This window comes from Oncorhynchus clarkii, chromosome 21, assembly GCF_045791955.1.
Source record: "Oncorhynchus clarkii lewisi isolate Uvic-CL-2024 chromosome 21, UVic_Ocla_1.0, whole genome shotgun sequence".
Classification (NCBI taxonomy): Eukaryota; Metazoa; Chordata; class Actinopteri; order Salmoniformes; family Salmonidae; genus Oncorhynchus; species Oncorhynchus clarkii.
In genome coordinates this window covers 6,332,298-6,359,103 of record NC_092167.1, presented here as the reverse complement: position 1 = coordinate 6,359,103, position 26,806 = coordinate 6,332,298, and the positions used below count along the sequence as shown (strand labels likewise).

Here is a 26,806-nt window from a genome sequence, read left to right as displayed (position 1 = left end):
TGATTGTATCTATGCTGCAATACAGCCAGAGGCAGTCTGACTATATCTGTGCTGCAATAGTCTATGTGCCGGCGGGCTAGGGTCAGTCTGTTATATCTGGTGTAATTCTCCTGTCTTATCTGGTGTCCTGTGTGAATTTAAGTATGCTCCCTCTAATTCTCTCTCTCTCCCTTCACTCCCAGAGAACCTGAGCCCTAGGATCATGCCACAGGACTACCTGACCTGATGACTCCTGGCTGTCCCTAGTCCACCTGGTCATCCTGCTGCTCCAGTTTCAACTGTTCTGCCTGCGGCTAGGTAACCCTGACCTGTTCACGGGATGTGCTACCTTGTCCCGGCTTAATGGACAAATAGAATACTCCCAAAACGGTAAACCTCTATCATCTGGTACATCTGGTAAATAGTATTTGAACCCAGATCCCCAAATATATGCCTTCTAAATAATTTGTACACTGCAAAATGACAACAAGAATCCCAAACAGATATAGTAATTGACAAAAACAGAATAATTTCAAACTTTACTCAGGGATATGATCGCATATGCCTCTATTTATGCGTGGGAAAGCTTGGGAACAGATTTCATAAATTAAAATGACTTTGAGCTCATTTCCTGAGGATTTTATGTCCAAAAACGAAAATTATGAATACATATTTTTATAAATAAAAAAAACAGTAACAAAATAATATATATATACATACAGTACAGTTTGGACACACCTACTCATTTCAGTATTTTTCTTAATGTTTTACTATTTTCTACATTGTAGAATAATAGTCTTGACATCAAAACTATGAAATAACACAAAGGGAATCATGTAGTAACCAAAAAAGTGTTAAACAAATCAAAATATATTTTATATTTGAGATTCTTCAAAGTAGTCACCCTTTGCCTTGATGAAAGCTTTGCACAGTCTTGGCATTCTCTCAACCAGCTTCATGAGGAAGTCACCTGGAATGCATTTCAATTACCAGGTGTGCCTTGTTAAAAGTTAATTTGTGGAATTTCTTGTCTTCTTAATGCGTTTGAGCCAGTCAGTTGTGTTGTGACAAGGTAGGGGTAGTATAACGAAGACAGCCCTATTTGGTAAAAGACCAAGTCCATATTATGGCAAGGACATCTCAAATAAGCAAAGAGAAGCAACAGTATATCATTACTTTAAGGCATGAAGGTCAGTCAATCCGGGAACATTTCAAAAACTTTGAAAGTTTCTTCAAGTGCAGTCGTAAAAACCATCATGCACTATGATGAAACTGGCTCTCATGAGGACCGTGCCATGTCTTTGGCATCATTAAAGGTGAAGACTGTTATTTTACCAAATAAATTCTCTGTAATTATTATTACGTGATTAAACTAATCATGTACATTTAATAAACTAGGAAGTCGGGGCACCATGGAAACTCTTCAGATTACAAAGTTATAATTTTCCTAATATAACTCTTCAGATATTTTAATATCTGATCAATTAGTCCTCTATTAAGTAATTATTCTTTACCTCTCATTTCAAACTTCGTAGAATTCTTGGTTATCTGCACGAACCCAGCCTAAACTATAAATCATCCATACACCAATTGGCTTAATCATTTATTTACTAACTAATCACAGAAATGCATAAACAAACAAACAGTAGATATTGGTTACTAACAACGATAGGGAATATTCCCTAAGGGCTAAGCCGATATGACGGCTTGGTGGAGAAAGGAAAGGGGGCGGAGACCGATAAAGGAGCTGGAAAGACAAAAGGGCTTCACTTCACAGTGGATAATTAAATTCATTGAAATGCTAATCCTTCGCACATGAACGCTCGCTCATTCGGGAATAATTACAATCAATATATTTACGGCCATATGTCATTGCTATCTTCTCTGTTGGAATTGTCGGTCCGTCTGCTGGAGAGTCAGTTCATCAGAGAGTGGTTGTAGGTCTATCTGCAGCTCCTGATAGTGTCTGTTGTAATGGATACGTCAGGTGTCCATTGTTTTTAGAATAGATGTTTCGGCGGTTGTCGGTATTCGCATCCCAGGTTTACAGAATTTCTAGCTGCAGACTAGTAATTAGTATCAAGGATTTTATCTTATTCTGTAGGGATCAATAGTCTCAGAGTTTAACCATTGCCAGCCGTGTAGCCAATGCGCCACATGGTATGGTTTTCCAGTCTTGGTACTCAACTATTCGCAATCACAGCTCACACTGGGGGTTTGCTTAGTCTGAAGAGGATTTCCTTAGGAGGGGTTTTTATTCGTAACAATAGAAAAGGGCGGTTCCGTGACGCCAGATCATGTCTGTGCTCATGGGGGCGTGGCCGCTGACTAGTTAAACTTTACAGGGAATACAATTGTCTCATTCCAAAGGTTAACATCACAAATAGTTTCATCTTTACTCATTCATTTTATACAAGAAATATAATTGAGAATTGAGAAATGTACACATTCAGAGATATAGTTGTGTGATATAGTTGTGTGTGTTTCCTGTCCTCCATGAGGTCACCAAATGAAACATACTCGTCATACCCATCCCTTAAGTGTCCACGGACCCATCCCACATTCTTACAAGTGGACATATATTTTAATTCCCCCATTTTGGGGATTTAGGAGTTCAGCCAAGTGAAATCCTTTGTTCACTCTGTGGTCTCTCTCTTTGCATGACCAGGGGGAGAGAGTCTCTGCCATGAATTTATGGCCTGAGATAACAGAACCTGGGTGTAGGAGAGAGTGAGAGAGAGGGGAAAGCCACGATCTACACCCAGAAATGGCCACGTAATGACAACCGCTACAGGAAAGGAAGACCCAGAGTTCCCTCTGCTGCAGAGGATAAGTTCATTAGAGTTACCTGCCTCAGAAATTGCAGCCCAAATAAATGCTTCACAGAGTTCAAGTAACAGACACATCTCAACATCAACTGTTCAGAGGAGACTGTGTGAATCAGGTCATCATGGTCAAATTGCTGCAAATAAACCACTACTAAAGGACACCAATAAGAAGAAGAGACTTGCTTGGGCCAAGAAACATGAGCAATGGACATTAGACCGGTGGAAATCTGTCCAAATTTTAGATTTTTGATTCCAACAGCTGCGTCTTTATGAGATGAGTAGGTGAACGGATGATCTCCGCATGTGTAGTTCCCACCGTGAAGCATAGAGGAGGAGGTGTGATGGTGTGGAGGTGCATTGCTGGTGACACTGTTTGTGATTTAGAATTCAAGGCACACTTAACCAGCATGGCTACCACAGCATTCTGCAGCGATACGCCATCCCATCTGGTTTGCACTTAGTGGGACTATCATTTGTTTTTCAACAGGACAATGAGCCAACACACCTCTGTATAAGGGCTATTTGACCAAGAAGGGGAGTGATGGAGTGCTGCATCAGATGACCTGGCCTCCACAATCACCCAAACTCAACCCAATTGAGATGGTTTGTGATGAGTTGGACCACAGAGTGAAGATAAAGCAGCCAACAATTGCTCAGCATATGTGGGAACTCCTTCAAGACTGTTGGAAAAACATTCAAGGTGAAGCTGTTTGAGAGAATGCCAAGAGTGTGCAAACCTGTCATCAAGGCAAAAGGTGATTACTTTGAAGAATCTCAAATCTCAAATATATTTTGACTTGTTTATCACTTTTTTGGTTACTACATGATTCCATATGTGTTATTTCATAGTTTTGATGTCTTCACTATTATTCTCCAATGTAGAAAACAGTAAAAAGAAAGAAAAACCCTTGAATGAGTAGGTGTGTCCAAACTTTTGACTGGTATATATATAGTTTTTTTAATCATAATTTTTTAACTTGGTGGGGTCAAATAAAACCACGTAGGATGCCTATTGGAGAACCCTGCAATAGACAGACGGGTTATCATGGATAATGTAGAAGATTGTTCTTACATGGTGCACCAGTTTGTAGGGAATGTGGAGATGTACTTACCTCTTGTTGAGTAACCAGAACATGGGTACCAGGTGGGCCCGGAGCACCTAATTCCCCTTTTTTACCCTGGGGGGGAGATAGGAGAAATTAACAATATTGCTTAATTATCATGTTAATAATTTGATGATAATTAATACTGCCTTATTAAAATAAAATAACTTACCTCAGTTCCAGATTCACCTGTATCACCCTAGGGTTAGAAACGCAAAATCACAAATATGGTTTATTGTGTTGGTGTGTTTGGGGAATAGCCAGACTTGCTCCAAATCATACCTTTTTGCCATCATCTCCCCTTTGTCCTTGCTCTCCCTGTCTCAAGAGAATAATTAGGAGGACTTCATTTTGGGGTATGTGTGGGTATTTTTTAAGTGATCTCATTAAAATGCTGGAACAGAGCAGGAACATTAAAAAAAATACAATATTATTTGACAAAGAGAAAAAATGCTCACATCTTTTCCAGCCAGACCTCTCTTTCCATCAATTCCAGGTCTACCCTACATATCAAGAGGTAAATATTCCACTTACAAACTAGCAAAAAAATATAACTTCAAATAATGATATAGTGTTTTTGCTATACAAATCATAGCCAAATTGTTGGAATACCTATGTACAGTTGAAGTCGGAAGTTACCATACACTTTAGCCAAATACATTTGAACTCAGTTTTTCACAATTCCTGACATTTAATCCTAGTACAAATTCCCTGTCTTAGGTCAGTTAGAATCAGCACTTCATTTTAAGAATGTGAAATGTCAGAATAATAGTAGAGAGAATGATTTATTTCAGCTTTTATTTCTTTCATCACATTCCCAGTGGGTCAGAAGTTTACATACACTCAATTAGTATTTGGTAGGATTGCCTTTAAATTGTTTAACTTGGGTCAAACATTTCAGGTAGCCTTCCACAAGCTTCCCACAATAAATTGGGTGAATTTTGGCCCATTCCTCCCGACAAAGCTGGTGTAACTGAGTCCAGTTTGTAGGCCTCCTTGCCCGCACACGCTTTTTCAGTTCTGCCCACACATTCTCTGTAGGATTGAGGTCAGCGCTTTGTGATGGCCACTCCAATACCCTGACTTTGTTGTCCTTAAGCCATTTGACCACAACTTTGGAAGTATGCTTGGGGTCATTGTCCATTTGGAAGACCCATTTGTGACCAAGCTTTAACTTCCTGACTGATGTCTTGAGATGTTGCTTCAATACATCCACATCATTTTCCACCCTCATGATGCCATCTAATTTGTGAAGTGCACCAGTCCCTCCTGCAGCAAAGCACCCCCACAACATCATGCTGCCACCCCCGTGCATCACGGTTGGGATGGTGTTCTTCAGCTTGCAAGCCTCCCCCTTTTCCCTCCAAACATAACGATGGTCATTATGGCCAAACAGTTCTATTTTTGTTTCATCAGACCAGAGGGCATTTCTCCAAAAAGTACGATCTTTGTCCCCATGTGCAGTTGCAAACCGTAGTCTGGCTTTTTTATGGCAGTTTTGGAGCAGTGGCTTCTTCCTTGCTCAGTGGCCTTTCAGATTATGTCAATATAGGACTTGTTTTACTGTGGATATAGATACTTTTGTACCGGTTTTCTCCAGCATCTTCACAAGGTTGATTTGCACTTTCCGCACCAAAGTACGTTCATCTCTAGGAGACAGAATGCTTCTCCTTCCTGAGTGGTATGACGGCTGCGTGGTCCCATGGTGTTTATACTTGATTTATTTTGGTTTTCCCATGATGTCAAGCAAAGAGGCACTGAGTTTGAAGGTAGGCCTTGAAATACATCCACAGGTACACCTCCAATTGACAGAAGCTTCTAAAGCCATGACATCATTTGCTGGAATTTTCCAAGCTGTTTAAAGGTACAGTCAACTTAGTGTATGTAAACTTCTGACCCACTGGAATTGTGATACAGTAAATTATAAGTGAAATAATCTGTCTGGAAACAATTGTTGGAAAAATGACTTGTGTCATGCACAAAGTAGATGTCCTAACCGACTTGCCAAAACTATAGTTTGTAAACAAGGAATTTGTGGAGTGGTTGAAAAACGAGTTTTAATGACTCCAACCTAAGTGTATGTAAACTTCCGACTTCAACTGTATATTATGTCATGTCAAATTGAATTACTGTATGTGTATGTTATGATGATGACAGAAACATACTCACTGGGGTCCCAGGTAAACCAGGCATTCCAGCAATCCCCACCCTGCCTTGGTCTCCTTTCTCTCCCCTCTGCTCAGACCGACACACACAGGCACGCACACATGCGCACGCACACACACACACACACACGCACGGATGCACACACACACACACTCGCATGCATACACACGCACGCACGCACACACACACGCACGCACACACACACACACACACACGTTTCCCATCTATAAGTGGGGTTCCTTGCCCTCTGTATACATTATGATATTGTTAAATGACTCATGGATGACTAACAATCATCAACCTAGTACAACATTGCTAGTACATAATGTTCATTGAATAGGCTGTAATCACCAATACCCTAGACAGTAGGAGAACCTGTGACAAGTTTCTGCTGAGAGATTCTTGAAGAATATAACTATTGTGAGCTAGTTTGACTGTCTAATCCCAACGTAACCCAAAACGTCTTCTGAAGTACTTGGTTAGTCCATGCACATCATCAATCAATGTAATGTAGTGTAATGCAAGAGGGAAACTGCTGTAGCCCTAGAGAACCACAGCCAATGCAGGGTTTTGTCTCACCAAGCAGTAACACTCCCTGAATCAACTGATCACCAACTAACAACGGTCTTTAATTTAAACCACAATTTGTTTAATCAGGTTTATCAGAGCTGGGCTTTAAACACACCCTGTAGCTCTGTAGGACTGCAGTTATCATCTGATTAAAGGAATTAGAGCAAAATGTGTTTATTCAAAGAGTATGAATACTGCACTCACCGTTCCTGGCTCGCCTGTCTTTCCTGGGTCACCCTGCAGACAGGAAACCATTCAAAGCACAACACCTTGATTATCTGCTACAACTTTTTATGGATTGAACGATCAACACCCAATTTTGTCAATGTGAACTCTTACTGTGATAATGGTTCTGTTATGCTGACAAACTACAACAATACATCTAGTCTATGTACGTGTATGTTTGTGTGTGTTCACATTAGAATAACAACAACAGATGTGAAAGGAAGTGAGTGTGGTGGAATGAGGTGTCCAAACCTTGGATCCAGGTTTTCCTGGTAACCCATCCAGACCATCTCTCCCTGACCCAGACCCTCCCTGTCAAACATGTTATCAGGGGTCAGATGTAAACATCAGTTACAACAATGTAATACCAATATAAGCCCTCAACCTTCACCCTGTAGGTCACAGTTATTTAGAGGTCATTCAACGTTGTGGGTATTACATACATAGCTTCTATCAGCCTGTTCACAGAACGTTTGAAAAGTCTTAGCGACACAACTTAGCGACAGAGCTCTTCATTGTTACTCATGTGGTCATACCGTTCCTGGAGATCCTGGTTTTCCATCAGGACCCTACAGAGAGAATAATACAGTGCTATTATTACCATGACCTGCCAAACATGACCTGTGACCTCTAAGTATCACACTCACCCTTTGTCCAGGCAGACCTGTCTCCCCTCTGAGACCGGGCTCTCCGGGATGTCCTGGTTCACCCTGATAGATGAGAAAACACACCAGCCTCAATCAAATAGAATAGAAAATAGCATAATCAAATAGAATAGAAAATAATATAGTATAGTATAGAATAGAAAAGGGTACTTCTGGATAAGAGCTTGAACAATAGGAATACATGTCAATGTATTATACTGTGATTAAGTACATCTATTATACTGTGATGAAGTGCATCTAGTATACTGTGATTAAGTACATCTATTAAACGGTGAGGAAGTACATTTACTATACTGTGATTAAGTACATCTATTATACTGTGATGAAGTACAACTATTATACGGTGAGGAAGTACATTTACTATACTGTAATTAGGTATATATATATTATACTGTGATTTAGTATATATATTATACTATGATGAAGTACATATATTATACTGTGATAAAGTACATCTATTAAACTGTGATAAAGTACATCTATTATACTGTGATTAAGTACATCTATTAAACTGTGATGAAGTACATCTATTATACTGTGATAAAGTACATCTATTATACTGTGATTAAGTACATATAAATCTATTATACAGTGATCCATGTCATGCCGATGACGTGGATTCCACTTATCTCACCTTGATCACCCTAGTCAGGATATTGTTGTCTGAACTGAACTGGAGGGAACAAACACAACAGAAATATGAAACAAGTCCAGTCCTCTTCATAAAGGGTCTTGAAAGGGTTAAATTAAAGATGGACTAGTCATATGAAACTAAATGAACCAACCCAAAAAAGTTAATGTTCAATCACATGTTTTCATCTAACTCCCTGGATATATAATCTAACCCCTTGGGCTTCTAGGAGCATCAAGCATCTTCTCCCTGGTTCCATCTGCCAGGGATGGCTGAGTTCATGGAAAGTTGTTCTGAAGAGGTAACGGATGATGGACTTACTTGCGCGCCTCCCGGAGGTCCTGGTTTTCCCTTCAGAGGCGAGACCATGGGAACAAAACAAGAGGTATGTGCGGTCAACTAGTGGCTAGTAAACACATGCTAGCTGAGCAGTCCTGCATCACCATCACAATACTGATGGGAGATGCAACACTCACTCAAGGGGAACATAACATGATTAATAAAGCTAGGATTTTTCATTTGTGCATTTATCAGGCTAGGAATATAATTAGAAACACAAGAGTGTTGATGTTCCTGAACAATGGGCGAAGTCAGTGACGTGAGACATTGACCTAAACCAAGTGTGATGGAGAGTCAGTCAACCGCTGCATGCAGTGATACATGTCTGTCATGTTGTTGTGAATGTACACCTACAGGCTCTCCTTTCTTTCCCTCCGTTCCCTGAAACAAAGAGCAAATCATATCGCTGAACATATCCAACCACGCCGAGCAATTCAAATCAATCAGGTTTGTATCTTTGACAGTGACTAATAAAGTTTTACAAACAAAATGGCGCTTGATAGTAAAGTCAGACAATGCTTACAGGCAAACCAATGTTCCCGGTATCTCCTTTCTCTGCTGGGTCCCCTGGTCGTCCCGGTAACCCCAGTGGGCCCTACAGTCACAGTATAGAGTGAGGATAAGCCAAGAAATATCCACTCCAAGCAACAGTGCAGCATATTTCAAACTTTATAAGAGTTGGGTAGAACATGGAGACATTACCCTTGTTCCTCTCTCACCAGGCTCACCCGCTGGTCCCTGCTCTCCCTGAGGAGAAAGCATTCATAACAGAGAGAAAAACTGTGACTCACCGCATGTTTGTGGGTGTTGTATCCAATCATATGCTGTAGGTGCTGTGTCTAAATATAATGCTGTTGTAGCGATTGAGGAGGAACAGCAGGATTGGGGCTTGAACCAGTAAACCAGAGGTAACATGGCGAGTGAATTACCCTGTGCCATAGAGGTTCAGAGCTATTGGCAGAAGTTTCATTGCATTTACGGTAAGTTACATACAAGGAGACTATACTGAAATATAAACTGGGGGGTTCAAGCCCTGAATGCTGATTGGCTGAAGGCCATGGTATATTAGACCGTATACCACGGGTATGACAAAACATTTATTTGTACTGCTCTAATTACGTTGGTAACCAGTTCATAATAGCAACAAGGAACCTCTGGGGTTTGTGATATATGGACAATAATTATTTTTTATTTGATTTATTTTACCTTTATTTAACTAGGCAAGTCAGTTAAGAACAAATTCTTATTTTCAATGACAGCCTAGGAACATGGGGTTATCTGCCTTGTTTAGGGGCAGAACGACAGATTTGTACCTTGTCGGCTCGGAGATTCGATCTTGCACCCTTTTGGTTACTAGTCCAACGCTCTAACCACTAGGCTACCTGCATATGCCATGGCTAAGGGCAGTGTCCAGGCACTATGCGTTGCATCGTGCATAAGAACAGCCCTTAGCTGTGGTATATTGGCCATATACCACACATCCTCGGGCCTTATTGCTTAAATATTGTCCAGCGGATACAGATGCATGAACTCACCCGTAGTCCTGATTCTCCTTTGATTCCAGGCACACCCTATAAACAAGGATAATTGTCACGCCAATAGTGTCATCTAACCCATGCTGACTGTTTGAAGAACTATGTGAATGTATTGATCCCATTTATCGCTCGCACGCACGCACGCACACACACACACACACACACACACACACACACACACACACACACACACACACACACACACACACACACACACACACACACACACACACACACACACACACACACACACACACACACACACACACACACACACATCATTGCAATAACAGCCAGTCATGATTTACTTACATCTTTACCTCTTAGTCCTGGTGCTCCAGGATTCCCGGGGACCCCAACAGTTCCCCCTGCCCCTTTAGAGCCATCGTGCCCCTGTAAAGATGGAATCACTGACACGCTGCGTGTACTTTTTATTTGAATATCTCTAAAATGTCCCTACAATGTAATGATATTGATGGCATGTAAAGTGGACTGAGAGAAGTTATTTACCTTGGGTCCAGGTTTCCCAGACAAGCCAACATTTCCCTGTAAGGTGGAGGAGACCAACAAACGCATCAAACATGTCAGCCTGTCCTAGAGTACATCATGGCTCATCTGACCAATAGAAAAAATCGATAAATATGCATATCTAACTTATCAGGTGCAGGACAGAAGATCCTATCAAAGAAAAGGAAATGTCCAGAACAGTATGCTCCCATGGTGATTTAATCAGACAACCATCTGACCAATGACACACACCGGTAGTGAAGCACTCACCCTTTCACCGTTTTCTCCCTTTGGTCCCTGCTGTCCAGGAATGCCGAACCCAGGACTACCCTGTAGAAACCCAACAGACAGACCACACACACAACACTGTTGTTTCTCTATCCGGCCGTCACAACACAATAATATGTTATATGTGACTGTTGTATCAACCCTGTGATTGTTATGTTGACCATGTAATTGTTGTGTCGACCATGTGATTGTTATGTTGACCATGTAATTGTTGTGTCGACCATGTGATTGTTATGTTGACCATGTAATTGTTGTGTCGACCATGTGATTGTTATGTCGACCATGTAATTGTTGTGTCGACCATGTGATTGTTATGTTGACCATGTAATTGTTGTGTCGACCATGTGATTGTTAAACCTACCATGGGATTGTTATGTTGACCATGTAATTGTTGTGTCGACCATGTGATTGTTAAACCTACCATGTGATTGTTATGTTGACCATGTAATTGTTGTGTCGACCATGTGATTGTTGTGTCGACCATGTGATTGTTATGTTGACCATGTGATTGTTATGTTGACCATGTGATTGTTATGTTGACCATGTGATTGTTATGTTGACCATGTGATTGTTATGTTGACCATGTGATTGTTGTGTCGACCATGTGATTGTTATGTTGACCATGTGATTGTTATGTTGACCATGTGATTGTTATGTTGACCATGTGATTGTTATGTTGACCATGTGATTGTTATGTCTGCTGGGTAGGGGTGAATTTCAGGTTAGGAAATGGGTTATGGTGGAACCTGAGGTAATGACAAGATGGATGACACTATTCTGTGTGGTTTACCTTCTCTCCTTTGACTCCTTGGACCCCTTTTACTCCCTGGGGTCCAGTCGGACCGATGGGACCAATGTCACCCTGAGTAACACAACACAGACAGTCACACACACACACAGGCCAATCAATAAACACAACACAGACAGTCACAGACACACAGGACAATCAATAAACACTACAACCACTTACAGAACAACAATGAAAAGCAGCTTAGCAACCAAGGGGGCCTTTGACGTGTTGTTTTAACAAAGAAAGATCTGAAGAGCCCCTCCTTAAACTCTAACTTTTAACAATAGATCTTGGACGACTACATCTAGAGAGGAAATAGCCATCTCTGTGGTGTATCATGGGTAATCCATGAGTCCCCAGTGGCCACTAAGCAGAAATGTAATTGTGTTGTTTGTTGACAGGCAGGCCTGGGGATTTGGTCCTTGTTGTGAGAGAATACTCCCACCACCAATTAACAGCACTTTAACTGTTAGGATACGATGGCTTAGGGTTTGTTGTAATGCAGATGTGTGGTTAGGGGCACCTTAGGGTTTGTTGTAATGCAGATGTGTGGTTAGGGGCACCTTAGGGTTTGTTGTAATGCAGATGTGTGGTTAGGGGCACCTTAGAGTTTGTTGTAATGCAGATGTGTGGTTAGGGGTACCTTAGGGTTTGTTGTAATGCAGATGTGTGGTTAGGGGTACCTTAGGGTTGGTTGTAATGCAGATGTGTGGTTAGGGGCACCTTAGGGTTTGTTGTAATGCAGATGTGTGGTTAGGGGCACCTTAGGGTTTGTTGTAATGCAGATGTGTGGTTAGGGGCACCTTAGGGTTTGTTGTAATGCAGATGTGTGGTTAGGGGCACCTTAGGGTTTGTTGTAATGCAGATGTGTGGTTAGGGGCACCTTAGGATTTGTTGTAATGCAGATGTGTGGTTAGGGGCACCTTAGGGTTTGTTGTAATGCAGATGTGTGGTTAGGGGCACCTTAGAGTTTGTTGTAATGCAGATGTGTGGTTAGGGGCACCTTAGGGTTTGTTGTAATGCAGATGTGTGGTTAGGGGCACCTTAGGGTTTGTTGTAATGCAGATGTGTGGTTAGGGGCACCTTAGGGTTTGTTGTAATGCAGATGTCTGGTTAGGGGCACCTTAGGGTTTGTTGTAATGCAGATGTGTGGTTAGGGGCACCTTAGGGTTTGTTGTAATGCAGATGTGTGGTTAGGGGCACCTTAGGGTTTGCAGGTTTTACCTAAAGTTAAAAATACTAAAACAATAATAAGCCACTTACCCTGGTACCCTTCTTTCCTGTGGGACCAAGGATCTGTTGTGATGAAACGGAGAGTAAGCATAATATTATGCAGGATTTGATAGTACTGTGTATAAAGCATGTATTTAGGTAAATATAGTCAGGGATAATTATTTGGTATTGTAACATTACCCCTTTGGCTGGGTCACCAGGAACTCCTCTCTGTCCCTGTGGAGTGAGACCAAAGGCTTACTTACCTCTCTCACTCTCACTAACACTCACACTAACACTCACACTCTCACTAACACTCTCACTAACACTCTCACTAACACTCTCACTAACACTCACTAACTCTCACTAACACTCTCACTAACACTCTCACTAACACTCACTAACACTCTCACTAACACTCTCACTAACACTCTCACTAACACTCTCACTAACACTCTCACTAACACTCTCACTAACACTCACACTAACACTCACACTAACACTCACACTCCATGAATACTCACCTCGTCACCCTTCTGGCCAAGAGCCCCCGCAAAGCCCTGAGAGAGCGGAGGACAATATATCTATTCATATCCTGAACAATACACATAACAGACTTACCTGAACTTATTATACAGAAAAGAAATATATCTTGCTAAATAAGGTCCTCAAATCTCATAACTAGGGCCCTGTGTTTTGGTTAATCATGTCACATGACCTGGATTTGAAGCTTTTTCATGAAACTGTCCCCTTTTCTTTTTATGTCAATTGATCCAGCACCATCCTCAGACAATTGGTCCAGCACCATCCTCAGACAATTGGTCCAGCACCATCCTCAGACAATTGGTCCAGCACCATCCTCAGACAATTGGTCCAGCACCATGCTCAGACAATTGGTCCAGCACCATCCTCAGACAATTGGTCCAGCACCATCCTCAGACAATTGGTCCAGCACCATCCTCAGACAATTGGTCCAGCACCATCCTCAGACAATTGGTCCAGCACCATCCTCAGACAATTGGTCCAGCACCATCCTCAGACAATTGGTCCAGCACCATCCTCAGACAATTGGTCCAGCACCATCCTCAGACAATTGGTCCAGCACCATCCTCAGACAATTGGTCCAGCACCATCCTCAGACAATTGGTCCAGCACCATCCTCAGACAATTGGTCCAGCACCATCCTCAGACAATTGCTTTCATTTTTGGTGTAATTCTAATTTCTGGAAAAGGCTTAAAATAAATCTAGATCATATAACATGATAGCCAAGAACACATAGGCCTACTCATAACATACGAGTCATAAAAAGGTACATTTCGACAACATTCATATTTATTTGTTATGGGTTACAGTGTTAATTGGCCAATTGAAATAATAATATTAATGTCAGTCAATATCAGCCATTGGAGCAAATGCTTGACTGAAATTATTCATACTTTTCCAAACATAAACAGTGCCTTCGAAAAGTATTCAGACCCCTGACTTCTTCCACATTTTGTTACATTACAGCCTAATTCTAAAATTGATTATATAAAATAAAAATCCTCAGCAATCTACACACAATACCCCATAATGACAAAGCAAATAAAGGTTTTTAGAATTTTTTGCAAATGTATAAAATAATATATAAAAAATACCTTATTTACATAGGTATTCAGACCCTTTGAAATGGATAATCCTTGAGATGTTTCTACAACTTGATTGGAGTCCACCTGTGGTACATTTAATTGATTGGACATGATTTGGAAAGGCACACACCTGTCTATTCAAGGTCCCACAGTTGACACAGCATGTCAGAGCAAAAACTAAGCCATGAGGTCAAAGGAATTGTCCGTAGAGCTCCGAGACAGGATTGTCTAGGCACAGATCTGGGGAAGGGTACCAACAAATGTCTGCAGCATTGAAGGTCCCCAAGAACACAGTGGCCTCAATCATTCTTAAGTGGATTAAGTTTGGAACCACCAAGAATCATTCTAGAGCTGGCCGCCCGGCCAAACTGAGCAATCAGGGGAGAAGGGCCTTGGTCAGGGAGGTGACCAAGAACCAGATGGTCACTCTGACAGAGCTCTAGAGTTCTTCTGTGGAGATGGGAGAACCTTCCAGAAGGACAACCATCTCTGCAGAACTCCACTATTCAGGATTTTATGGTAGAGTGGCCTGACGAAGCCACTTCTCAGTTTTGTCAAAAGGCACCTAAAGACTCTCAGACCATGAGAAACAAGATTCTCTGGTCTGACGAAACCAAGATTCAACTCTTTGGCCTGAATGCCAAGCGTCACATCTGGAGGAAACCTGGCACCATCCTACGGTAAAGCATGGTGGTGGCAGCATCATGCTGTGGGGATGTTTTTCAGTGGCAGGGAATGGGAGACTAGTCATGATTGAGGCAAAGATGAACGGAGTGAAGTACAGAGAGATCCTTGATGAAAACCTACTCCAGAGGACTCAGGACCTCAGACAGTGGCAAAGGTTCACCATCCAACAGGACAATGACCCTAAGCACAGAGCCAAGACAGCGCAGGAGTGGCTTCGGGACAAGTCTCTGAATGTCCTTGACTGGCCCAGCCAGAGCCCGGACTTGAACCCAATCAAACATCTCTGGAGAGACCTGAAAATAGCTGTGCAGTGACTCTCCCCATCCAACCTGTGGAGTAGAATGGGAGAAACTCCCCAAATACAGGTGTGCTAAGCTTGTAGCGTCATAGCCAAGAAGACTCAATGCTGTAATTGCTGCCAAAGGTGCGTCAACAAAGTACTGAGTAAATGTAAATGTTATATATATATATATATATACATATATATATTTAATTAGCTTTGTCATTATGAGGTATTGTGTGTAGATTGATGAAGGAAAAAAACTATTTAATCAATTTTAGGATAAGGCTGTAACCTAACAAAATGTGGAAAAAGTCAAGGAGTCTGAATACTTTCCGAAGGCACTGTATAATGGAACTCAGAAGGCACTGTATAATGGAACTCAGAAGGAACAGTATAATGGAACTCAGAAGGCACTGTATAATGGAACTCAGAAGGCACTGTATAATGGAACTCAGAAGGCACTGTATAATGGAACTCAGAAGGCACTGCATAATGGAACTCAGAAGGAACTGTATAATGGAACTCAGAAGGCACTGTATAATGGAACTCAGAAGGCACTGTATAATGGAACTCAGAAGGCACTGTATAATGGAACTCAGAAGGCACTGTATAATGGAACTCAGAAGGCACTGTATAATGGAACTCAGAAGGCACTGCATAATGGAACTCAGAAGGCACTGCATAATGGAACTCAGAAGGCACTGCATAATGGAACTCAGAAGGCACTGCATAATGGAACTCAGAAGGCACTGTATAATGGAACTTAGAAGGCACTGCATAATGGAACTCAGAAGGCACTGTATAATGGAACTCAGAAGGCACTGCATAATGGAACTCAGAAGGCACTGTATAATGGAACTTAGAAGGCACTGTATAATGGAACTCAGAAGGCACTGTATAATGGAACTCAGAAGGCACTGTATAATGGAACTCAGAAGGCACTGCATAATGGAACTCAGAAGGAACTGTATAATGGAACTCAGAAGGCACTGCATAATGGAACTCAGAAGGCACTGTATAATGGAACTCAGAAGGCACTGTATAATGGAACTCAGAAGGCACTGCATAATGGAACTCAGAAGGCACTGTATAATGGAACTCAGAAGGCACTGTATAATGGAACTCAGAAGGCACTGTATAATGGAACTCAGAAGGCACTGTATAATGGAACTTAGAAGGCACTGCATAATGGAACTCAGAAGGCACTGTATAATGGAACTCAGAAGGCACTGTATAATGGAACTCAGAAGGCACTGTATAATGGAACTCAGAAGGCACTGTATAATGGAACTCAGAAGGCACTGCATAATGGAACTCAGAAGGCACTCTATAATGGAACTCAGAAGGCACTGCATAATGGAACTCAGAAGGCACTGTATAATGGAACTCAGAAGGCACTGTATAATGGAACTCAGAAGGAACTGTATAATGGAACTCAGAAGGTAATAATTTGAGATAAATTTGAGATAATGATGATGATGATTTGAGATAAACCTCCTGTATTTATTATGCACATTGCAATTAGGTTGAATTAAAGCTTAGTGATGCAAGACCTTCTCAGATAGACCATTAGTCCTGACACACCCATAGCCGTGGGAGGTAGGGGTGCTGAGGGTTCTGCAGCACCCCCTGAAAAATCAGAATAAAAAAAAACATATTAATAATAATAATAAAAGTAGTGCACTGGGCCTTTACTAGTCGTCTATTAGCAGGCCGATGTAGCCCATGGCTGGACAGGTTGGAGGAGGATGGCTGCCCACTTCAATCTAATCAGCTGGGTTAATTTCCCTAAGGTAGACACACTCCTTCACACAGATAATGTGTGGAGGGAGAGGGCAGGGGAAGTGGGTTCACCTAACTAGTTGCAAACTTTCTCAATGAAAAGTTACAACACAAGCGATTTGAAGGATAAAGAGAGCAAATTTGTAACCAGAGGATTTGTGAAGGGAGGGTAAGCCATAAAAGCCCTACAGACTGTAAGTCAGGAGACTCGAGGCCGTCTTCAATAGGCACCAAATGGAAGACAAACTGAAACGGAGAGGGACTACCCGGACTTGTCCAGTAAGAAACACTCATTTTTGTTTTCTGTTTCTGCATGCTCAAATGAACACAGCCCAGGTTTGGTAGTGTGGTAATGATTGATTCTGTAATGGCTGGTTATACTCACTGTCACTCCCTGTGTTCCCATAGGCCCCACCTCTCCTCGATCGCCCTGTAGGAGACATAACCATAACATTACCACCACATTATCACCATGATCATAATCTGATGAGCTACTCACACACCTGACTGTAGAGTAAAAACATACTATCTATCGTAGCAGGAGATGTGATAACTGTTATGAGGTGGGGACTTGCACTTCATTGGCTTGTGCTCGGACTGGCGTATGCAAACAGATGCACGGGCGCGCGCACACACACACACACACACACACACACACACACACACACACACACACACACACACACACACACACACACACACACACACACACACACACACACACACACACACACACACACACACACACACACACACACACACACACACACAGCTTAATGGATCTGATCACATTCTAAGCCATACACAGCCCAGTGATTGACCTGGAGCTGAAATAAATAGATTTTCTCATTTAATCAGCTGATGAAACACCACTCTTATTAATTATTCAGAGAATATTTCAATATGAGGTGGCGTAATGAGCGGTAGAGCAAATCAGTGTGGATTTAACTGACCTTATCCCCTTGGATGCCTTTCACTCCCTTCTTCCCCTAAAGGAGGAGAGGAACAGTAGTGGAAAAAGTACTCACACCTCATACTTGATTAAAAGTCAAGATACTTTAATAGAATGACTCAAGTAAAAGTGAAGTCACCCAGTAAAATACTACTTGAGTAAAAGTATTTGGTTTTAAATATACTTAAGCATCAAAAGTAAATGTAATTGTTAAAATATACTTAAGTATCAAAAGTAAAAATACAAATAATGGAACATTCCTTATATTAAGCAAACCAGACAGCACAATTTTCTTGTTTTTTAATTTACGGATAGCCAAGGTCACATTCCAACACTCAGACATCATTTAAAAACAAAGCATTTGTGTTTAGTGAGTCCGCCAGATCAGAGGCAGTAGGGGTGACAAGGGAGGTTCTCTTGAGTGTGCAAATTGGATAATTTTCTGTCCTCCAAAGCATTCAAAATGTACCGAGTACTTTTGGGTGTCAGGGAAATGTATGAAGTAAAAAGTACATCATTTTCCTTAGGAATGTAGTGAAGTAAAAGTAAAAGTTGTCAAAAATATAAATACTAAAGTAAAGTACAGATATTCAAAAAAACGATTTAAGTATTACTTTAAAGTATTTTTATCTTAAGTACTTTACACCACTGGAGAGAAACCATCCAGCCGGAATAATTTAATTACGAAAGTCTGTATATAAAGTACATGATAATGGTCTCCACTTTTGTATGTGTATCCAATATAAACAAATATAAAGTTGATGCATACCCGTGGTCCGACAACCCCTTGTATCCCTTGAACACCAGCATCTCCCTTAGAAAGACAGAACAAAGATGATACTTCAATGGTGTGAATAACTAGGTCCATACTGCAGTCCAACGGGTTTGCAGAGTTCCTATGTTGTTTGAGCATCAAATCAAAGTGTTAACATAAATGAAGTACCTTTAGTCCCTCAGGTCCTGATAGGCCTATATTTCCCTGCAAGACAAAGTTAAACCAATGATTAGCTAATACGTGACTAACAAACTACACAATTGAGGTGAAGCGATACACACACTTCATGTTGATGAGTCCATGTATGAACTGTTTGTACCTTCTCCCCTGGCTCTCCACGAGGCCCCTGGACACCGGGAACCCCGATCCCCTCCTCTCCCTGGGAAGAACAGCACAAATCACCAATCAGAATCCTATCATAACCGTAATCAAATCAACATGCAGTATGATACCCACATAAACCAATAGTATTCAAATATGATATTCGCTGTGGCTTCATTCAAATATACAGAGGAAACCACAAGATAATGTCCCTTCAGGTATACTGTAACTTCTTGGTGAAGGACACTCTTACCTTATATCCCTTTTGACCTGGGAAGCCTGGAACACCATCAATTCCAATGGGACCAGGTAACCCTGCTTGGCCCTGGTTTGAGACAGACAACAAGGAAAGGAAGAAAGATTGAACAACACATGAACTAAAAGCCAATACTTAGAAATAGCAATGTGGTATTATAGTTTAATTAACACAAACTGAGCATAATTAATCATCATAGTTTGGTGGGTGCTTATATTTGTCCTATTCAGAAAGTGATGTCTCTCCCTGAGACACCATCAGAGACTTGTTTCATGGCCAGTGTCTGAAATTATCAATGGCAACCCTGAAGCAATTAGGGTTAAGTGCCTTGCTCAAGATCACATTGACAGGTTTTTCACCTTGTCGGCTTTGGAATTCAAACTAGTTACTGGCCCAACACTCTAATCGCTAGGCTGCTTGCTGCATAACAGAAACTAAACACTTACATCTTTACCATGATCTCCTTTGTCTCCTTTGGCCCCTGCTTTCCCACGCAAACCCTTTCAAAACATCACAAAACACTAATGTTATTTAATTAATAACATACCAGCAAGGAAAAGAGGTTAAATTTGCATTTATCAAGTTATTGGGCAATATTAAACATAGATGTAGCATGAATGACTTGTATTCATTTCTTTTGTATTTATCCAGGTGAGTCCTGTCGTGACAGGAAGCTCTTTTTCAAAGTAGCCCTGTTAAAGGCACTACATGACCCAATACTAGTTTTGAAAAATCAACACCCATTTCTAGAATTGTCAGCAAAGCCCAAAATGTGTGTTTAAAATGCGATCGCTAAAACTAATTCATAATCCTGGCAGCATTGTTCTATTCATATCAACACCGTGCCAGTTTTTCATTCCAATTTAGGTGAATTCCATTGACTTAGCAAGCTCCATCTTCCCTTGACCCAAAGCAGTAACTATACTGTTGAAGAAAAGAAAGGAGAAAGGAACCACCCACTCACTTTAGCACCTGCCTCCCCATGTTCCCCCTGCAAGGGAAGAATAGAACATAAACACATCAAATCAATCAATGTTGTGAAACCCATATCATTTAAGATTGTTAAGTGACCGGCCACAGAAGGTCAATGTGAAAGACATTTTATCATATGAACTGGTTACAACGGAGTCCCTCAGGGATGTATTTTATCCCCAATATTATTTCCATTGTGTGCTGACAACATGATACTTGTAGTATGTATTTTTGAATGACACATCAACACACATAACATACAGAAAACTCAAAATGGGGTCACAGTCTTGTTGAACGATTATTATTATGTGATATAATAATAATAATAGTATGTAAGATCTACCTGCACTATCTGTCTGTCTTACCTTAACAGATATCCCTGAGGACCCAGGTGAACCTGACTGTCCAGGCAGGCCTGAGGGTCCAGAGACCCCTGGTACACCCGGAGCCCCTTGGGGTCCCTTTTATCAGAGCAGGATAGGACATTAAACAACAACCATATCATTTGTATTCCTTAATCAGAGGAAGCATGTAGTATCAATTATTTATGTTGAACGAACAAAAAGTTTTTTCAGGTAATACAATTTCCAAACCCTTTATGAAACGTGTATATCCCTTTATAAGGCCTTTATAAAGCCTTTGTAAACAAAGTTGTTTTAGGATCTGTGTTGTGAATACTCACTGATGATCCAGGCTCTCCCTTTCGTCCAGGAGCATAATGCCCGTCTCCTATGCCCCCTATAACATACCCAGGCTCCCCCTGGCAGAGAGAGGTCAAAGGTCACATAATATCCCCTTGTGGTGAACTCGTAGTATGATTATCTAAAACTTGAAGATAAAAACAGGCGACTAAGGGTTTGGCATGAAGGCAGGAAGGTCTATAGGTAGAGTTCAAACTTAACGCTTTAATCACATGACCCTATTGGTTAGCATTACATTTTATATTGCACAGATAATCCTAACATTTCTTATAACATCTACTTGCTTCCAGACTCATGTTGTTCGGTTGGACTTACCCTCTCTCCTCTCTGGCCTTTTGGACCAGTGATACCAGGAGGCCCCTGTGATTACAGAAAATAACATTAAAATCGATACATGACAGCGTTCACAATGACACACTAGATCACCTGACAGGAAATCATAAAAGGATGAGTGTAATGACATGATTAGGCAGCCACCTGAAGCCACGGGAAATAAAGTTTTGAATAAAGATGGCTGAATGAATACACACTTGGTCATTGCTCACCAAAGCTAGCTAGTTTAATATTGCATGGTGTCAGAAATAACCGTTGGTTTCACCGTTATGGAACCAATTCAACCCCCACAAACGTTGAGCCTTGAGGGAAACATCTCAGAAAACTGGAGACGACGGATTCAACAGTTTAAGCTAGGAAATAAAACTGAGAAACTTAATTTCATGTGCCCACAGGTGTCAGCATAATCATAGTATTATGGAAAACTGTCACTCAAAGTGCATGGCATTATGATTAGTAACGACATGTTTTATTATGACGGATTAAAAGTGGAGAGTTGTAGAGAACAAGTTGAAAACAGAGACACAGGCATTAATGGCCTTATGAGTCATTCTGAAGAACAAGACCTAGGGTCTGCATCCTAAAAAGCACCCTATTCCCTATATACTGCAGTGCACTAGTGTTGACCAGAGCCCTATAGGTCCTGGTCAAAAGTAGTGCACCAACTTGGGAATAGAGTTTGAGCTTATGGGTACACTACTAGACACTAATAAACATTGCCTCCATAAGCACATTGAACATACCAGATCACCTGGAACACCTTCTAAACCCTGAAACAGAGAGAAAACTGGCATTAGAAACATCTCATTTACATAAGTGGCATAAATTCAAATGTAGTTAATAAGCTGTGAGCAAAACTGTCATTTCAACCAGTTTTGCACAATGGAAGGCTTAAGCTTAATTCCTAGAATAACTTTACTTTGTGGTGACAGGCACACAGAAGCACCTTAAAAAATGTAAATCACACACACACACAGTAACGGTGCATAACAGTCCAATACATCATCCCGATACAATGACTGTACAAAACATTAAGAACACCTGCTCTTTCCATGACATAGACTAACCAAGTGAATCCAGGTTAAATCTATGATCCCTTATTGATGTCATGTGTTAAATCCACTTCAAATGAGTGTAGATGAGGAGGAGACAGGTTAAAGAACCATTTTTAAGCCTTGAGACAATTGAGACATGGGTTGTGTGTGTGTGCAATTCAGAGGGTGAATGGGCAAGACAAAATATTTCAGTGCCTTTGAACAGGGTGTGGTAGAAGGTGCCAGGCGCACCGGTTTGAATATGTCAAGAACTACAACGATGCTGGGTTTTTCATGCTCAACAGGTTCCCGTGTGTATCAAGACTGGACCACCACACAAAGGACTTCCAGCCATCTTGAGACAACTGTGAGAAGCATTGGAGTCAGCATGGGCAAGCATCCCTGTGGAACCCTTTCAACAGCTTGTCGAGTCCATTCCCTGACAAATTGAGGCTGTTCTGATGGCAAAAGGGGATGCAACTCAATATTAGGAAGGTGTTCCTAATGTTTTGAACACTCAGAGTACAACAAGACTGTTTCTTTCTTTGTTAGATTTACCCGTTGTCCGGCTGAACCTGGGGGTCCGGTTCGTCCTGGTCGTCCTGGCAACCCGGGGACACCATCTGTTCCAGGAAGTCCCTGTTAAATGAAAAAAATACAGTGCCAAAAAATACACAACACAGATTTGTTTTCCCTTTTTCTTTTCTGTTTGTCTTCTGTATCTGTTTTGATTCCACTATCATTGTTCTACTACACACCTTCACGTCATAAAAACACATTACACAACCAAGAAGAAAGATTGAAAAAGGAGTACTGACCCAAATATAACATTTGATCTCTGTTTCTATGTGAAGTCCAGTATCAATGAACACTGAGGACACACTGAGATCAATAGGATCATTGTATTGTTGTTGATTTGCTATGCCTGGCGCTAAGCTGAGTGGAGGTGGAAGGTGTGCTATCCTGGGCCCGGTTTCCCGAAAGCAATGGAATTTAGGCTTCCCATGTTTTAACGATGCATCTTTCCTACAACGGCCAACGGTTTAACATGCATTTCCCAAAACACCACGCAGAAAAAACACTCGCTAAGTGCGTCGTTGGAGCATGTGTCAATACTGATAGGGTGGAAAGAAAGGCAGCACTGCTCTCGGATCAGCTTTCTCCATTAAAATCTTACCTTAACATTAGAATTATTCCACAATACTGACAATGGGTCAGCTCCTAGAGCTATATTATCACCTAATGGCTGCTAATATTGAGGCAGCTTATTCTAATGCTTACCCTATAGTAATTACACTCAATCACAGATTCATTTGGCACATCATTGCACACGTTCTTACACATCATGAAATATATATAAATTACAGACAGCTTAGCTTACTAATATAACTCCGTTAACTGAACATGTAGTTAAATATTATTTAAATATTTAGGCCTACATTATGTAGCCTATAATACAGTCATCTAGCGTTGAATTTTAAACATCTTTTTATCCTTCACTTCCCACTAGGCACAGATGTCTATTCAACATCTTTTCCATGTTGGTTTAACGTCATTTCATTGAAGTGATGTGAAAACAACGTTGATTCAACCAGTGTGTGCCCAGTGGGTTGTTCAATTACAGACATGAGCTACTTTGTATTTCTAGTACATTTCGTTCCAAAGTTATCGCTGATCACAGAGAGAAATATAAACAGCTTGACTGTGTTTAGCAAAGATCTTCTGTGTACAAACAGCTTGACTGTGTTTAGCAGAGATCTTCTGTGTATAAACAGCTTGACTGTGTTTAGCAGAGATCTTCTGTGTATGAACAGCTTGACTGTGTTTAGCAGAGATCTTCTGTGTATAAACAGCTTGACTGTGTTTAGCAGAGATCTTCTGTGTATAAACAGCTTGACTGTGTTTAGCAGAGATCTTCTGTGTATAAACAGCTTGACTGTGTTTAGCAGAGATCTTCTGTGTATGAACAGCTTGACTGTGTTTAGCAGAGATCTTCTGTGTATGAACAGCTTGACTGTGTTTAGCAGAGATCTTCTGTGTATAAAATGGCTTATTAAAACACAATTATAGGACCAAACAAAGACAGATTGTTGAATGCCTAACTGTCAGATGCTACAGAAGAATATATAGCAGCGATTCTGTCAACTTTCATCATCAATTCTGACACACGGATACTCAAAGAAACAAACAATCAAACACACACACAGGCACGCACACGCACGCACACACACGCACGCACACGCACGCACGCACACGGCTGGGAGCAGCACAGGACCAGCCGCTGGGCAGTGATCTTCAAGCAGTTGGGGTTAAGTGCCTTGCTCAAGGGCACAGCACTCTACTGTATCAGTGGGGGTTAAGTGCCTTGCTCAAGGGCACAGCACTCTACTGTATCAGTGGGGGTTAAGTGCCTTGCTCAAGGGCACAGAACTCTACTGTATCAGTGTGTGTAGATGATAGCCTACATAGACAATGTATGATGAGAGAGTTACCACTTACTCTCTCTCCTTTCTCTCCTTTGGACTTGAGGCCAATTGACTCAAACATTGCAGTGTTTTGCTGGAGTCTCTGTAATCAAACAAATGTCATGGAATTATGGCAGATGAATGAATAAATAAATGGCAATGAATGAATGACAATGAATGGCTGGATGGCTGGATACATTGATGAATGACTGAATGAATGAATGACAATGAATGGCTGGATGGCTGGATACATTGATGAATGACTGAATGAATGAATGACTGAATGAATGGCTGGATGAACAGATGACTTAATTAAATTGTGGTGTAGAACATACCAGTCCACCATTACCAGAGCCATCTCCCTGTGAGTGACAGGCAGAGAAAAAGAGAGGGAAACATAAAGTCCAAATATCTCATTTAATCACCAAGCTAGAAGTAACTAAATATAACTGTACTCACCTTTTCACCTTTCTGCCCCTTTGGAAGTGAATCAGAAAGGATAAAGAGATTAATCTATTAATCAAATAAAGGTCAGTCCATGTTTCCAAAAGACAGTGGGTCAAAGGTCAGCTAAAGAAGGAGCCCAGTGGGCAATGATGTTATTACAAGAGCTGGTCTTACAAGAGCTGGTCGGAATGACGTCATTGCCAGAACTGGTCGGAATGATGTCATTGCCAGAACTGGTCGGAATGACGTCATTACAATAACTGGTCGGAATGACGTCATTACAAGAGCTGGTCGGAATGACGTCATTGCCAGAACTAGTCGGAATGACGTCATTGCCAGAACTAGTCGGAATGACGTCATTGCCAGAACTGGTCGGAATGACGTCATTACAAGAACTGGTCGGAATGACGTCATTACAAGAACTGGTCGGAATGATGTCATTACAAGAGATGGTCAGAATGACGTCATTGCCAGAACTGGTCGGAATGACGTCATTACAAGAACTGGTCGGAATGACGGCATTGCCAGAACTGGTCGGAATGACGTCATTACAAGAACAGGTCGGAATGATGTCATTACAAGAGCTGGTCGGAATGACGGCATTGCCAGAACTGGTCGGAATGACGTCATTGCCAGAACTGGTCTGAATGACGGCACTGCCAGAACTGGTCGGAATGACGTCATTAGCATATCTGGTTAGAATGATGGCATTGCCAGAACTGTTCGGAATGACGGCATTGCCAGAACTGTTTGGAATGACGGCATTGCCAAAACTGCTCGGAATGACGGCACTGCCAGAACTGGTCGGAATGACGTCATTAGCATATCTGGTTAGAATGATGGCATTGCCAGAACTGTTCGGAATCACGTCATTAGCAGAACTGGTTGCTGGGAGGGAACAAACCATATACGTAGAATATATTCGATTTCTATTGGACAAACTGGGATACGTGATGCTGACACAAATAATGAAATAGGCAATGATGAGGATGGTGATGATGATAATAGTAATGTTGATGATAACAGTAATGATGATGATGATAATAGTAATGTTGATGATAACAGTAATGATGATGATGACTAAGAGAAGGACGTACCTTGCACTGTAAGGAGCAGGGGCCCTGGGGTTTGGTCAGCTCATCAGGGTCATCAGTTGGAGTGTCCAGCTGGGCAGACTAATAAAAGTGGTCAAACACTTTGATATTGACCTTATTATATGACCTTGAATCAGAGGCTATAGGTCATTATTATTTAAATCCTCATTTCTACCTCGAGAACATTCTAATTCCAGCTGGAGGGCGAGAGCAGCCCAGTTTCACATCTCTGTCATA

The 26,806-nt window shown here is 41.3% G+C and overlaps 1 protein-coding gene across 1 annotated transcript in view; it reads right to left on the bottom strand.

Moving 5' to 3' along the window:
• Positions 1–26,806, bottom strand: part of LOC139379573 (collagen alpha-1(VII) chain-like) — a 104,953-nt gene that overhangs the window by 37,496 nt on the left and 40,651 nt on the right. The window contains exons 25-63 of the mRNA XM_071122388.1: positions 26,573–26,650; positions 25,488–25,505; positions 25,364–25,390; positions 25,063–25,131; positions 23,122–23,202; positions 22,273–22,299; positions 21,512–21,556; positions 21,178–21,255; positions 20,861–20,956; positions 20,488–20,514; positions 19,970–20,023; positions 19,521–19,592; positions 19,266–19,325; positions 19,115–19,150; positions 18,941–18,985; positions 18,173–18,208; positions 17,605–17,649; positions 13,363–13,398; positions 13,040–13,075; positions 12,890–12,922; positions 11,627–11,698; positions 10,819–10,878; positions 10,552–10,587; positions 10,354–10,434; positions 10,042–10,077; positions 9,209–9,253; positions 9,030–9,101; positions 8,861–8,887; positions 8,489–8,518; positions 8,171–8,209; positions 7,519–7,581; positions 7,408–7,440; positions 7,124–7,183; positions 6,851–6,883; positions 6,080–6,145; positions 4,369–4,413; positions 4,193–4,228; positions 4,083–4,109; positions 3,920–3,985 (exon numbers count right to left, since the gene is read on the bottom strand). Of these exons, the coding sequence (XP_070978489.1) occupies positions 3,920–3,985; positions 4,083–4,109; positions 4,193–4,228; positions 4,369–4,413; positions 6,080–6,145; positions 6,851–6,883; positions 7,124–7,183; positions 7,408–7,440; positions 7,519–7,581; positions 8,171–8,209; positions 8,489–8,518; positions 8,861–8,887; positions 9,030–9,101; positions 9,209–9,253; positions 10,042–10,077; positions 10,354–10,434; positions 10,552–10,587; positions 10,819–10,878; positions 11,627–11,698; positions 12,890–12,922; positions 13,040–13,075; positions 13,363–13,398; positions 17,605–17,649; positions 18,173–18,208; positions 18,941–18,985; positions 19,115–19,150; positions 19,266–19,325; positions 19,521–19,592; positions 19,970–20,023; positions 20,488–20,514; positions 20,861–20,956; positions 21,178–21,255; positions 21,512–21,556; positions 22,273–22,299; positions 23,122–23,202; positions 25,063–25,131; positions 25,364–25,390; positions 25,488–25,505; positions 26,573–26,650 (1,926 nt within the window). The remainder of the gene's footprint in view (positions 1–3,919; positions 3,986–4,082; positions 4,110–4,192; positions 4,229–4,368; positions 4,414–6,079; positions 6,146–6,850; positions 6,884–7,123; positions 7,184–7,407; positions 7,441–7,518; positions 7,582–8,170; positions 8,210–8,488; positions 8,519–8,860; positions 8,888–9,029; positions 9,102–9,208; positions 9,254–10,041; positions 10,078–10,353; positions 10,435–10,551; positions 10,588–10,818; positions 10,879–11,626; positions 11,699–12,889; positions 12,923–13,039; positions 13,076–13,362; positions 13,399–17,604; positions 17,650–18,172; positions 18,209–18,940; positions 18,986–19,114; positions 19,151–19,265; positions 19,326–19,520; positions 19,593–19,969; positions 20,024–20,487; positions 20,515–20,860; positions 20,957–21,177; positions 21,256–21,511; positions 21,557–22,272; positions 22,300–23,121; positions 23,203–25,062; positions 25,132–25,363; positions 25,391–25,487; positions 25,506–26,572; positions 26,651–26,806) is intronic.